The sequence below is a fragment of the Opisthocomus hoazin genome, chromosome 2, assembly GCF_030867145.1.
Source record: "Opisthocomus hoazin isolate bOpiHoa1 chromosome 2, bOpiHoa1.hap1, whole genome shotgun sequence".
NCBI lineage: Eukaryota > Metazoa > Chordata > Aves > Opisthocomiformes > Opisthocomidae > Opisthocomus > Opisthocomus hoazin.
In genome coordinates this window covers 110,669,889-110,684,007 of record NC_134415.1, presented here as the reverse complement: position 1 = coordinate 110,684,007, position 14,119 = coordinate 110,669,889, and the positions used below count along the sequence as shown (strand labels likewise).

Here is a 14,119-nt window from a genome sequence, read left to right as displayed (position 1 = left end):
AAAAGGAATTTGAGTGTGAAGAGTTAGCTAATCAGTGTGCTCGTCTGACTGAGCCTTGTGCTTGATCTCTGCAGTTTAAGCTGTATTCTTCTGAAATCTTATTTCTAACTGCCTTCTTTGTGGGAATACTCTGAGCATGCCTGCGTGATCAGTAGTGAGTTTCCAGCCAGATCAGAGATGATGAGCAAGCATAAGAAACTTGAGGACTTGCAAAGAAAGTGAGTGGGACCCCAAACCTCAGGGACTTGTGGGTGCAGGCATCATGAGCTGGACCAGCTCTGGAGCCAGCCACTCTGCAGGCATCAGGGAGAGCCCCGCGTTGCCTGTGTGCCTACCTCACTAATGGGCTTCAGTACTGAGCAGCTGCAGAGAACGTGGATTAGGACATCTGTGCCATTCACGTTCATGTGAGCACTAGTAGAGGTGCGGCACGTGTGTGTGTCCCCGTGTGTGTATGTGCACTGACGTACATGCCTACTGGGCGTAAGTACCTGGCCTTGTACTGGCTGGACCTGAGGGCAGGGAGCCACAACATCCCCCCATCTATTGGGCTAGCGCTAGAGGAATCTATCCGGGTCCTGTTGCCATTCAGATTTGACTGCCTTCAGCACTGTGAGCAAGCAGATTATGTTTTGTGCAAGAGAAATCCCGTTGAATGTTTCCATTTTGTTTCACCTATGGTAGGGTTGCACTGAGGTCTAGAAGACCCAAAGCTGTCCACACTGAATACTGGAACTGTGAGAAAAAAAAGGAGTTTAAAAAAAAGAAGTTAAAGCCTGCGTAGCTCCTTCAGGGTGGGGGGGGCAGGGGGGAGAAAAAGGAAAAGTACTGAGTAGAAATAGATTTTCCTATTCTCAGGTCTAATATAAACATTCTTAGGAACTCTTTTCTTTTGTATTTTCCCATATTTATTTCTCCTGCTATCTCCTGAGTTGCCCTTGAAGTTTATGCATTAATGCACCATTGAGAACTTCACAGGTATTTTTATACAGGGAAGTTATTCATTTATAGAATTCCTATGAGAAAGTAAGCATTTTGAACTCTATGTAAATACAGAGACATTAATTCTTAATTATTTCCTTTACTGAAAAACAGGCCTCTTCAATAGACAAAATAGACACTGGAGAAGCCCTCAGAAAGATGAAACAGCCATGAAAATCAGAGCACTAAGGAGTCTGGACAAACTAAGGACAAGGACATTGCATTCAGGAAAGATGAAAACAGAACAGACTTTAAACATGCCAAATTTGAAGTGCAGAAATAGATGGCAAATAAAGGGTAACATCATCTCCAAAGCCACTCATAGATTTGAAGTTCTGTGATTGTTTCTTTTCTAAGATATTCACTGCAAAGTGTAGGTAAGCAAATAAGCAGCCAACCTGATGCAGAGCACCAACAATTTTTCGTGCTTCTTGGTAGACTGTCTCAGCTGTCCAGTGGCCGTTGATGTGTTTGAGGGCTCTGGCCAGGCGGTTGTGCTCTCTCAGCCACAGCGTGTGCATAGCTGCCAGAGACGTGACCTCGCTGGATCGGCTGTCCCCAGCCATAAAACATTCAATCCTCTCATCTCCACTTGCATTCAAGTCCTGTGCACAAGGTGATGGGATCCGGTCTGTGAAAGGCAGATATTCCCGATGGTTATCATAGTATTTAATGTTTACTTTTAGAAGGCCTTCTTCGCTGGTTAAGTTCCTCAGCTTGTTTTCAGTGGCAGGGGTACTGCCATAGACAGTAGAAGCATCAAGGAAAGAAGTTAAGCCATTGATCTGTTGTCTTGGATTTAGTGCTGATAGATTCCCAAAGAGAATACCATGATCACCAGTGCCACATGCAGGAGACGAGCGATAGAAGGGCAGACAATCCATCCCTGCAGATAATGTATCATTGTTGGTCACCTGCGCAGAAAAAAACACAGATATTTTCTGAAGTGAAGGTGACAGTTGTGGATGTTGAATTAAGGTTTATGTAAATATTTCCATTCTCTGCCTCAGTTTTCAGTTGTTCAGATCTCACCTATTGGAATGACGTATTCTAAGCCTGTAGAGATTGTTTTCCTTCTTGTCAGATTTAAGCAAAAAGGTGATTCCACCATTTTTAAGCAAAGACAGAAAAAAACCCCTAAAACCTTTACTCTGTCATAAACGCAAGCTGCTGATGTAACCCTTTTTGCACAGATATATACCTAAATTAGTCTGCTTCACAATCAAAATTCATTATGAAATGTATCACAGTGAAGATGTGAACATCTGGTCAAATTCTATTCTACTGAACACCAAATGAAACAGCAGGTTTGCAGGTACGCATAAAAAGGTAATGAAGAGTTCCAATGTCTGCAGCTGCAAGCTGGAAAGGCTTTGTTTTGATACTTCATTTTCATCCAGCTTCCTAACTAAAAAAGGCATATGTAATTATTCACTCTGCTTTCTGCCTGTCCCCCACAATCTTTTTCCCACTTAATTTACAGTGACAGGTGTCTTACAAGTATTAATTTCTGACTGTCTTTATAAAAAGCAGAGGCTGCACATAGCCTTTGCCAAATGAAAGACTTCCCAGTCCACACACAGTCGAGAGACTGAGGTCAAACAGTGATGCAGTATTTGTGTGCTAGTCGGCATGGAGAGTCTGAACCAGCTTGTCGCTCAGTCAGGTATTCAAAAAACAGGTAAAGGGTGCGAGAGAGACATGTGGGAATTATCAAATGACACCTAGGGGTACAGGTAAGAGTATTAGGAGAGAATACAGCCCCAGCCACACAGCTAGAAGTTTTCTCACAGGACAGCACTGAAAATGGTACATGAATAACTTAACATCTTTAGGGAGGGCAGCAGAGACGTTGGAGGAGGAGAGAAAGGAAGAGGGGGGAAACTTTTATTCATTCTGTAGGATATCCAAGAGGAAAGCTCAGATCATCAAGCCTGTTTTAAAGAACAGAGTTCATCACTAAAACAAAAACTAAAACAAAAAAATTACTAAAATCTCTCTGTGTTGTCTAATGCAGATTTGGATTTACAAACTCTCTTTTTCTGAAAAGCACATTATTTCTAAATTTTAACAGTACTGTACTGTTCATCAACAGTAAGTCATAACAGCCTGTCTGTTCCAAGATTTTAAAAAAGATTAACCTCAATTAAAAAAGTCATAACAATCATGGAGTATGAGTTTCAGGGAATAAAGGTCTAGGGTGTTCTTATCAATTGATTAACATGAAGTAGGCACAGATAACACTTACTAAAGCTGCTGAAATATCTCAGAAAAATATAATCTCCAAAAATTTGACTAAGAGAAAATAAATGTTTTGTACAGACACCTGAGCTAACCCTTCTTATGTGTACTCTATCTGCTTGGAGTTCATTTTTCAATACTCTTTGGTAGAAGACAGTGAATACTGCAGATGTTATAGAAAATGATGTAATTTCTTCTTCACTCTTCTAATAATATAGCTATCAGTCTGTGAAGATAGAATAGTCACTAATTTGAGGGTAAAAGTAACAAGTCAACTTTGGAATGGAATTCAAGAGCTTCATTTAACAACGTCGTTACCTCATTTATTATAACAAGCAAAATTTTCATGCTACTGAGGACTCATGTCAGCAGTGATTGACACGAATAAAGCATTTAAGTTCGGAATGGTTTTAATTTGTTTTTCAAGTTTTGTTTAGTAAAGAAATTCTACCAATAATCCTTCATTACCTAGGTTTTAGCAAAACAAAGTTATTTTTGAAGGAAATATGTAATTCCTTTTCCTTTTTCGTTCTTTCACTGACTGCTGAAATCAGCAATTTCTCTTCCTTGTGTTTTCTATTTAGTGTTTGTCTCTCTTATTAAGACTCTTACTATTAGTGTGGCTTGTTTTTCATTTCAGCTGGTAATGTAAGCAGGAAGCTCATCTCATACTACAAATATCTGAACTTGACAGCCACAGCATTGTATGTGTTTGAGTGTCTCCTGCTTGTAGTTATCAGGAAAATCTGGAAGAATTCAGGTATCACTGGGAAAAAAATGTATGAGACGCTTTTAAGTTGTTAAACAGCAAGGCTTACAACAAAACATACCAGTAGTGAATGAAGTTCATACTGAATAATCTTTAGTTAACTGCCTCTGCAATTTCAATTCAAACCATTCTGTGCCACAGTGGAGAAAAACAGCAGTAATAAACATTAAGGGACTGGCAGCACTGCATAATGCAGTCCTTTCCCTTTTCATGGGGTAAGTAGTGTGCAGCCAGCAGCTGAATATGCAAATGAGAGGTTCCTTATGTTATTATTCAAATGACATCAAAAACAATCTGAGGGGAAAAAAGAAGACCCTTTTCTGCTGAAATGGAGACAAAATCAAGTTTTTTCCAATACTAATGAATAATATTCATATTAATATTTTTTTTGCCTTGCACAATTCTGGAGGAGAAAAACTCACAACAAAACCCTCTCTGGCCGCAATGATTTTCCTAGTATAGCCACATGTTGATTTAAACTATTATTATATATTTACAGTCAAACCTGTTTGTGGTGAAATTCTTTTATGTGTAGGAAAATGAAAGACACTAATTGTTTCGGTGTACCACAATGTCTAAACTGTTATTTCAGTTAAAAAAAAAAATCTTTCTCATTGTGAACTCGTTCTGTAGAAAATGACCTGTGGTCTGCGGAAAACGACCTTGTAAAAAGATTTTTGCTATAGACTTAAAAGAAAATCTAGGTTACGATCTACGAAAATTTGCCAGTAAGGAAAACATGAATGTTGATTTGTGGACATGAAATTCTGAGGCTCCATCTGACAGTGAGCTGCTGCCTCTGAAACACAGCAGAAAAATGCAGGGGCTCACTTTGCTGGTTGCTGAGCACACACTGACTGATCCATTTGTAGCTGAGACAGTAACCTGCCATGTTACATGTCACCTTCTGCAAATCACCTCACTTTTCTGTGGCTCTGTTTCTTTTCCACCTTTTTGTATCTGAACTAACTGTCTGAAAGATTTTCAGGACTGTATCTTACCATGTATATGCACCACGTCTAACTTCTTGTCAGCAATGTAATTAATGCTGAACAAAGTCAGTAGCTCTCCTACGAGTTTTTCTAATACCCCATTATGTCTTTGCCCTAACTTGAAATAATTATCTGAGGAATGACAGGTTATCTCTGCAACCCTGTTTCATGTGTCAGGCTGCTGTAAAAGAAGTATAAACTAAAGCTCGTGATTTTTTCATTATTTCTTTTCACATTACAGGATTCCGAAAAGATACAGAAAATGAATGTTCAGGCTCTACCGGAAGCTACAAGCTCGATTTAGAATCACTGGGTTTATTATGAAAATGTCCAAAATAGAAAATCATCATGGTTCCTGCTAAACTATGAATCATTTACCTACACTTGTTATTAATATTAATGCACTACCGCAACATTCAATACTTCATTGAATTGCACTGACTCAGACTCTTTTCCAGACAGCTTCCCTAACCTGCAGAGTCAGGAGCTTCCTCTCCCTGGTGAAAGCCCCAGAGAAGACGTGCAGCTGCAAGCACGGCAGTCCTTTTCTGTGGGTGGATTCTCCCTTGGGTGCCATTGTTCCAGGAACACAGCAAGACTGCAAACTGCAGCCTCTGTGTTTACACTGTTGGACAATATGCTATTGATTTCACTGTCTTTAGAAACCAGCCACGGTTTCTTCATGTAAAGAATGAGCATACAAAACAGTGGCAGTTTTCCAAATATCTAATAGATGGAGATTAGTTTTAATTAAGATTTCAGGAAGAAATCAGTTCTAGGGGGTAATAGAATTTTTTTTCAGTGTTCAAAAAATAGTTGCTCTGGTCACACTAATAACAACAACCTCCCCTCCTTTATTTTTTTGGTTTTTTTTTTAAATACAGTGTCTATTCTTTGCCTTTGACAAAAACTGTCACAAAATACTAGACATATCATAAAAACAAAAGAACAACCATATTCATACCTGTCCCTCCACGCTGTGAATTACAGAATAATAATAAAATGGAGCTGAGAAATTCATGGGATTGTGATCATGTAATGAATCAACAAATTGGGAAACTTATCTAATACTTACAGGGTTGTGTCTGAGTTTCCTCATATGCCCTCTTGCCATGGCCATTCTGAGTATTGGACACTAAGCTCCCAAAGGTAGCCGTGGGTGTGCCAAGCCCCTGCTAGGCTACACTGTAGGCACGAGTAGCTCCCAGGCTACATTCAGTGCTAGATATCGTGCATGTACACATAACTCGCCTTCAAGAGCATCCTTGAAACATGCTCTTTGATGAGTCTCTTTGCAGGTCTAAGACAGAAATCTGAAATATGTCCCTCGTTTGGAGCACTGAAGGATGTACTTGTGGGTCAATGCTGTGGTGATCTGTGCAACTTCTTTCTGTACTGTAATGCCGCTACCACATGAATAATGTTAGCCTTGGAGTCCTTTTTTGAAGACTCCTTAAATTGCCTCTTTTTTAAGGAGGTGGGATTTCCAGGCTTGAACCAGTCAGTGTTCAGTGATTAGACTACTATAGTCCCTGTGATCCACATTTTATTCCAGTTATGGGCAACAGTGTGAGTCTCTTCTCAATTTAAAAATATATTTAGTAATTCAAAAAATGTGGGGTTTTTTGCACTTACAGATCAATACCAATTGAGCTGCTTCAAAGAATATGTTAAAATACACAAAAATACAAGCTTTTGAAGACTTTTGCAGTTTTATATGTGCAGCAAACTGACGTTTTTAAAATGGGAGTTAATGCATAGCCACATTGTTTCTTATAGTGGATGAGAAATTTGAGACATAGTAAACTAGACATTTTCATCAGAACTATGGAAGACTCATTGTAATCAGGGCTGTTGTGGCTAAACCAGGTTAGCCAGTCACCCCATGTACAGAGAAGCCTGGACTCTTTCTGAATGCTCTCAAGCTATACTTGCAAACTTTCAAAAGTCTGCATCTCCTGAGAGATACTATACTTAGCTGCCTGTGGTAAAATTGCAGAGAGTCATGAATTTCACTTAGTCTTCCCTGTGTTTTAGATTATCTCACCAAACGGAAGATGAGTCATCTTTCAACATAGGACCTGATTTGGTTCTCATTACAGTTAGGTGGATATTTTCCTTTATGTTTAGTGGAAGTGGAATGAGGCATGTAAGGCAAAAGGAGACTGTGGCATAGTTATCAGTTATGGTTTCTTGAGGGGAAAAGAGTTTTATATGCTGATAGAAGTTTTTCCATACACTGGTTTCAGTGCATAGATAAGCTGGTCAGTATTCAAGCTCCAACCCTAAGGAAAGTAATTTACGTTGCTCTGCATAGAGATGGGGGCATCAGTCCAAGGGCTGTAACGGGCATGGGGCTCTCCTGTAGCATGAGAAGGACATGCTGCACTCTGAGAAACAAAAAAGTGGTTTCACTTTGCTACTTATTTTTTTGAGTGAAAGAATGACTATACTTATAGTTAATAGGACAAGGATACAGGATCCTGTATTTATATCAATTTATGTTTCTTCTAACCATCTAACAAGCTTTGAATTCATGTTTTCCATCTACTCAAAGCCAAGAGGTGATGTACATAAGTATCAGCAACTCTCTGAAGATCATTTTATACGTACATTGAAAAGATAGCTCTCTTCAAAAGTTTGCGTTAGCGGCTGGAAATATCTTTGCTTTCTCTGAGTAAAGTTAAGAACCTTTCACTTTATCTGGCTGGCAATTTAGGAAAAGAATTATTTATGACTACTCCCCTATTTTCCCCAATGGAACTCAAAACCTTGAAGCATGAGAACAATAACACTGAGGGGGACTGCTAAGGTTTCCTGCAACATAAACCTGAAAGGTAGAAAACTTTGGTATTTGTACTAAGTACCTTAGCTATAGTTTGTTATCTGTATAAAATAATTTAGAAATATCTGTTTCATTTAATAGTTGCCCTGGGTATCAATTTTTCTGTCACTGTCTGCTCTAATATTTCTAGGTGATCTATCTATTTGCTTTATAAATATTTCCGTGTATATGTATCACTAATGTGTTTTACTTTACTCACCGGTTTAGAGCCTGGAATTTCTGTTGGAGGAATTAGAATCTTACCTGTATTGGAAAACATGGATTTTGTTTTTCACATGATATCTGGCACTCCTTTCCATTTAGGAAGCTGGTCCTACTTGTGCTCTGGGGTGTGAATGCAATGTCATGGTCTATGTACTGTCCCCATACCATAATAATATCAGAATACAGGTTGTCTTCAGTAACAGCCTCGTTAGATGCATGAATAATCTTTCTTGTCACTTCACGAACCTGGGAAGAGAACTAATTTACCTTGAGTGCCAAGGAGTATTTACTTCTCACAAAACGATAAAACACTAAAAAGTAGGGGGAACAGTGATAAAAGCTAGCTTTATTTTTCCTCTCAGAATACTTTACGTTGTAGAGTACTTTTAATGGTTTGCCTAATACAAAACCAAAAAAAAACCCAATAACAACCAAAAACCCAACCTCTGACAGACTCATATCTGTTCAGGAGCTGACATACTGGTGCCACAAAGATATTCAGATGTTTCAGGCTAGGTTTTCTATATATTTGCCAAATGAGCAGTGTATCTTTGATCTGTTCCTTTCCAGAGAATTTTGAAAACCACATGTTACTTTTAGACTGTCTAAAGCTTTCATTCTATTTATTCTGTTTGCTGCTGCTTTAACAAATGGATTCTGTTTGCTGGGCAACCTCAAATCACTGTGGACACACAGAGGCTTTGGGCTGCTCCATATATAAATAGAGCAGGTTATGCAGCCCAGGAGACAAGTTAAGTTGCAAATATATGGTAACTGAAAGCTCTGGTTCATTTTCCCAGGCAGGAAGAAGGCAAAACATATTTCTGGGACACTTCTGTGAAAGCAGCATAAAGATGCGTATGCTCTGAGGGGGAACACATGTGGACATTTATGCTACATGTCCAGCCTATACCAATAACCAAGTAAAACAATCAGAGCAAAATCAGCAGTCAATTTGTGATGATTAGGGTATCATTATTATTCACAAATTCCTCCCTCATGCTGCAAAACACTCCCTCACATGCAGCAGCTGCCTTGGAAGTCAAGAGATTGAAAGGGCAGCACATAAAACTGAGTCACAGAGTCTGTAACAAATACAGAGCTATATAGTGAATGTGTAAGCAAGGTGCAGTTAAACAGAATTCGTAAGGACAAGAGGCAGCATGGGACTTGTTAGGAACATCAGGCTTTATACTGAAATAGTCAAGAGCAGAGATACATAGAGCTGATCAGGAATACGAATCTTTATATCAGTATTCTAGTAGCTTTGTCGGCCACAAAGCACAAACTTCTTTTCTTGCAGTTAGTAAGATTTTCTTACCACTGTTAGATTGCACAGCTATGCTGTGTTCTAATATTGCTCTATAGTAATCCTCATGCTTATCTCCTACCTTCACATTATTTTCGTTTTGCTTTTTAAAGGGTATAGTCGGATAGCTAGAAGTACGAGAAAAGACAATTATGTAAATAAGGAAAAACATCCATGCACTAGTTTTATCCTATCTTACTTCAAAATAAAGCAGAGAACTTTGCTGATGGTTGGATATGGTCAGATTTGATGCACTCATGTAGTTTTGTTTTAGTGTGTTTTACTACACAAGTACGTACCCTAATAAATCTAGAAAAAGGCAGTTTGTACCATCTACTGGAAATTTACCTGTGTAAATGTCAGGTTTTCATCCTTAAGTGCTAAATTGTACAGCTTAGAGACGATGTTATTTAATTAATAACATGAGTTGCAGGTGACATTAACACTAAATTCTCTTGCTCATCCTTATTAAACATACAGTGGTTAAAATAACAAGACTTTGAGTCCACTAAAAGTCAGGTTTCAAAGCAATGATGACAAACCAGAAACAGTAAATCCAGCCCAAATCACTGCACACTGCACTGGGGAATTTTTCACCCAGTCCTCTACTCAAATATATTTTGTTCAAACTTCTCTCTAGAGCAGCTCTGCTATTTTTAAAGTATATGAGCTGCTAAAATCCATAAATATTGTAATGCCTACTTTGCTCAGTAACTTGAACTAGCTAAAAAATGAAGTTCTGATTTGACAGTAATACTTGCTCAGTTAAGGTACACTAACCTAGGAGAAATGGTATACATGCATACACACATACACATGCTAGCACATCTACGTGTTTTATACTTATTTAGTTAACACCCAACTATGGTTTCCCACTCCTTTTTCTCTGAATAAAGGCACCATTATTGAAACAAAGAATCATGAAATCACTGGAAAGTCTAGGCTGGAAGGAAACTCTGGAGACCACATGGTGCAGCTTTCTATTGAAAGCAGGGTTCAAGTTATTTGGAATCCCATCGTGCCAGATCTTGGGTATTTCCCATGACAGATATTCCAGCAGTTGTCTAGGTAGCCTATTCCAACATTCAATTGTTTTCTCAACAATTTTTTTTTTTTTTTGTATGAAGACAAAATTTCCCCTGGAGCAACTTGTGACCATTGCCCCTTGCCATGTCAGTGTGCATCCTTGTGAAGACCTCCCTCTTCTCTGTAACTGCCTGTTCAGCTGCAATTAGGTCCACCCTGCAGCTCCTTTTCTCTAGGCTAAGCAATCATCACTCCAGGTCTGCTGGCTACCCCATGTCTGGTGCAAGCCAGGCCAGGCACGTGGCTGGCTCATGCCCTGTCTGCTCTCCACCACCGTCCTTCTCAGCAGAGCTGACCCCCAATGCAGTCAGTGCCTTCCTGCACTGCCCCATGGGATTGCCCCAGCCCAGGTGCAGAGGACCTCTCACTATTTGGCTGACTGAACTTATGCTTTAGCAAAGCTAGTGGCTTCTTAACGGAACTCAACAGATTCCTTTGCTATTTGATTTACTAATGCAAATGGAGGTCTGTGGTGACAGGTATGGTTATAGCCCAGTGTAAGTGTTTCAGGTGATCTCACAGTGCACTTTCTAACCAAGGGTAGCTGGACTCCATTGTATCGGATGCTGGGATCCCATCCTCGAGGTTGGCTGAATCCATCTTCATAGACTGGTGGAAGCCACCTGGCCAAGGCTATGTTGGATGCTCCCCATCTAGGATGTTCCCTGGGAAAACGAAAAAACAAAACCCAAAAAACCAACAGCAACAGCAGCAAAACAAAAAAAATCCTGCACCTCTGAATATATCCAGAATATAAAATATTTATATATTTTATATTTATAATATATTTATATCCTGAATATAAAATAATCTCAAAATAAAATAATATAAAATAATCATCAGCCACAGAGGAATATTCCATTGCAGTAAGATGTTCATGTAACGATCTTTGAAAAATATCAAATATCGGTCTTCATGTACGCCAACATCAGTTTGACTCAAAAGGAGAATGAAGAAACGTTAAATTACTAATGAAATATTACGTTCTTTTTTATATTTATAGTGTAAGTTGGTTATGTTTTGACGTCTTTGAAATACTTGCCTGGATGGTGATTTCCTGATAGTGTCCTCGTTCCCCATAAAGTCAGAAATACTACTAAGTGCCTTTGCTGGCATTTTTTAACAGGTGTTTGTTTAGAGTAATAGCTAGGAAATCAAGATTTAGAAAAATATAAAGAAGCCCTAGAACAAAGTTGAAGAAAGCTTAAAAGAAAAAATGGATACTAGTCATGCAGAAGTAATCATTTAGCAAGACCCAAGGACTGAGGAAAGGGAAATGATGGCTGAAGTTGGTGAATTCAGTGGCCATGCTCTCTCTGGTTGCATCTGTACTAATTATATGGGTACAGATTTGGGAGGGCCTATGCACAAGCCCAAGCACCAGTATGCATTTAACTATGCTTTGAAGTTGCTAACACTAACCACAGTGTGGTTTTGGCTCATGCCATCTAGCATTTCTCTGAATGACACCTGTCTGGGCTCAGCTTGGCATCTTTGTATGCCAGGTTGCCATCCTGCAGGCAGCCTGCTCGGAAGAGGCAAGGGGAGTAAAAATGTTTAGACTGAAGTCTAAAAGTAAAAGGGTGGCAAGAGTTAGGTCATACTTGATTTGAGGGCCAGGAAATTATTCCTGGTGATTTCTATTTACTAATATAGTCAGTGAGTCTTGGGCTTGACCCAATTAATTTTCCTTCTTTCATGAATATTTTTTATGCATTTTTCGTAAAGGTATATTTTAGGGGTTCCTTAACATGACCTGTTCAATATATTTCATAATTGCTAAATATATATAGACACTAAAAAGAAGAAATAAAATTTTTGCAATATAATCAGTTGACCAAAATTGTAAAGCAAGCCACAAAGAACCAGAAATATTCCCAGACAGTTAATAGAGCTACACAGTGTTAAAACATACATTTATATGTCTACTGGGATGCTAAAGAGGGAGTAATTATTTTATTAATACTTCAATGATCTCCGACAAACTGAAGTGGCTCAATTTGCAAAGCTATATGGTATAGTAATACACTTAATTATCCACAATAATTCACACTTGAAGGTTGAAGTATGCTCTAATAAAGCATTCAAATTAGTTACAGTTGATTTGCCTTTATTGAAACTGCATAAAATACTGCACATAGTGTAGTGCTATTTCACTCAATTAAAAATAATGAAATGTTAATTTAACTGCTTAATCAGTGACTTCTCTCCTGATTGCTTTTATGTTTTAGCAGTTCACTGGAATGCTACTTTAGTAAAACCCTTCTCACATGCCTTTTTATTATTACATTAAACATAGTAATGTCTTGGAATCTTGCTTAAGTTAAAAACGTTTTTATCCATGACAGCTGAAATAATGAGATTTCGGTGCCACGCAGCTTTATAGAGTAGTCAGGTTTGATTACATTCTGTTTATGGGAAATGGGACTTCTCATTCACTCGTGAAATACTGGAATTGCACAGTTTGGATTTTGTTTTAGGTCCCTTAGCAGGAACCTGGAGTTTTCAGATGCAGTTCACTATCCAGTTTCATGTCTTTTGAATGTTATTTTAATGTCCTGCCTAGTTGCCAGTAGAAAGAATGAATGCCATATGGCAATTTAATAATTGGATTTTGTCATGTTTTACATTGCTTTGAGCTACCAAGGACATAACTTCTCGCAAACATGGAAAACTGAAAAATAAGCCTGCCATGAAACTGAACACTTAGCTTGTATTGAAGTGAAGCAGCTGTCCTAAAGGAAACATCTCAATTCCTGCTTATAGTCAATGGATTCAGTCAGGACTGTTCATTCTTTCCACTATGAGAACCATATTCATACCCCTAACTCTGACGGTATTAGAGCTTCAGACTGAGCATCAGGTCCTTACTTGATGACATCGTTAATGACACAGCAATGAAGTAGAAATGCTGCAGATAGAATTTCTCCTAGCTGCCCTAATATTAAGCATGCAAAATGTAATGTACTCATCTAAGCACCTGTCCACCAAGCCAGAGACACAGACAACTCCTGGGTGCACCTGTCCACCAAGCCAGAGACACAGACAACTCCTGGGTGCCATCCCATCCTATCTCTCACTATTAGGAACAGCCAAAACTGCAGCCTTGCAGTAGGCATATAACTACCTCCGCAAGCTAAGATTAGGTGAGGGTAATTGCACTATGAGATTCCATTCCTCTAGTACATGTAATTCCTTCACCTTTGAATCCCTCTCATTGCTCTAGACACTAAAATCTACACAGATCAATGCTAGTCAGTTGGGATAAAAAATAAGTAAAAAATAGTTGTTTGGACGTGCCTTCTCTCCTTTATTCTTCCTTTAAAAATGTTATAAATCTATTTTGCTTATCATCCAGATATATGCCTTCAGGCAGAAAGAAAAGCAAAGTCTGTTGGTATCTGTTACTAGCAAATGTGGACAATGACACTGCTGGGAATGTCTGATGTGATGTTGATATTCTCCACAGAAGGCCATGTTTACGCTATTCTGTTACATCTTTTTTCTAGCAAGTTCACAAAAATACAAAGCAAAGTCAGTGCGGTGCAATAAGCACTTTGTAATCTGTCTGATCTGTCCCAAAATTGTGAACTGATTAAGTAAAGCATCTGTAAAGAAATTCCATACTCATTTTTAAATAGTTTTTTCTCATAGGTGAACAACTAACACCACTGTGAATTTTACTTTTAAAT

At 38.6% G+C, this 14,119-nt stretch overlaps 1 protein-coding gene across 1 annotated transcript in view; it reads right to left on the bottom strand.

Moving 5' to 3' along the window:
- TPO (thyroid peroxidase) overlaps positions 1-14,119 on the bottom strand; it is a 48,367-nt gene that overhangs the window by 18,981 nt on the left and 15,267 nt on the right. Inside the window, exons 6-8 of the mRNA XM_075445046.1 lie at positions 10,963-11,092; positions 8,072-8,278; positions 1,380-1,895 (exon numbers count right to left, since the gene is read on the bottom strand). Of these exons, the coding sequence (XP_075301161.1) occupies positions 1,380-1,895; positions 8,072-8,278; positions 10,963-11,092 (853 nt within the window). The remainder of the gene's footprint in view (positions 1-1,379; positions 1,896-8,071; positions 8,279-10,962; positions 11,093-14,119) is intronic.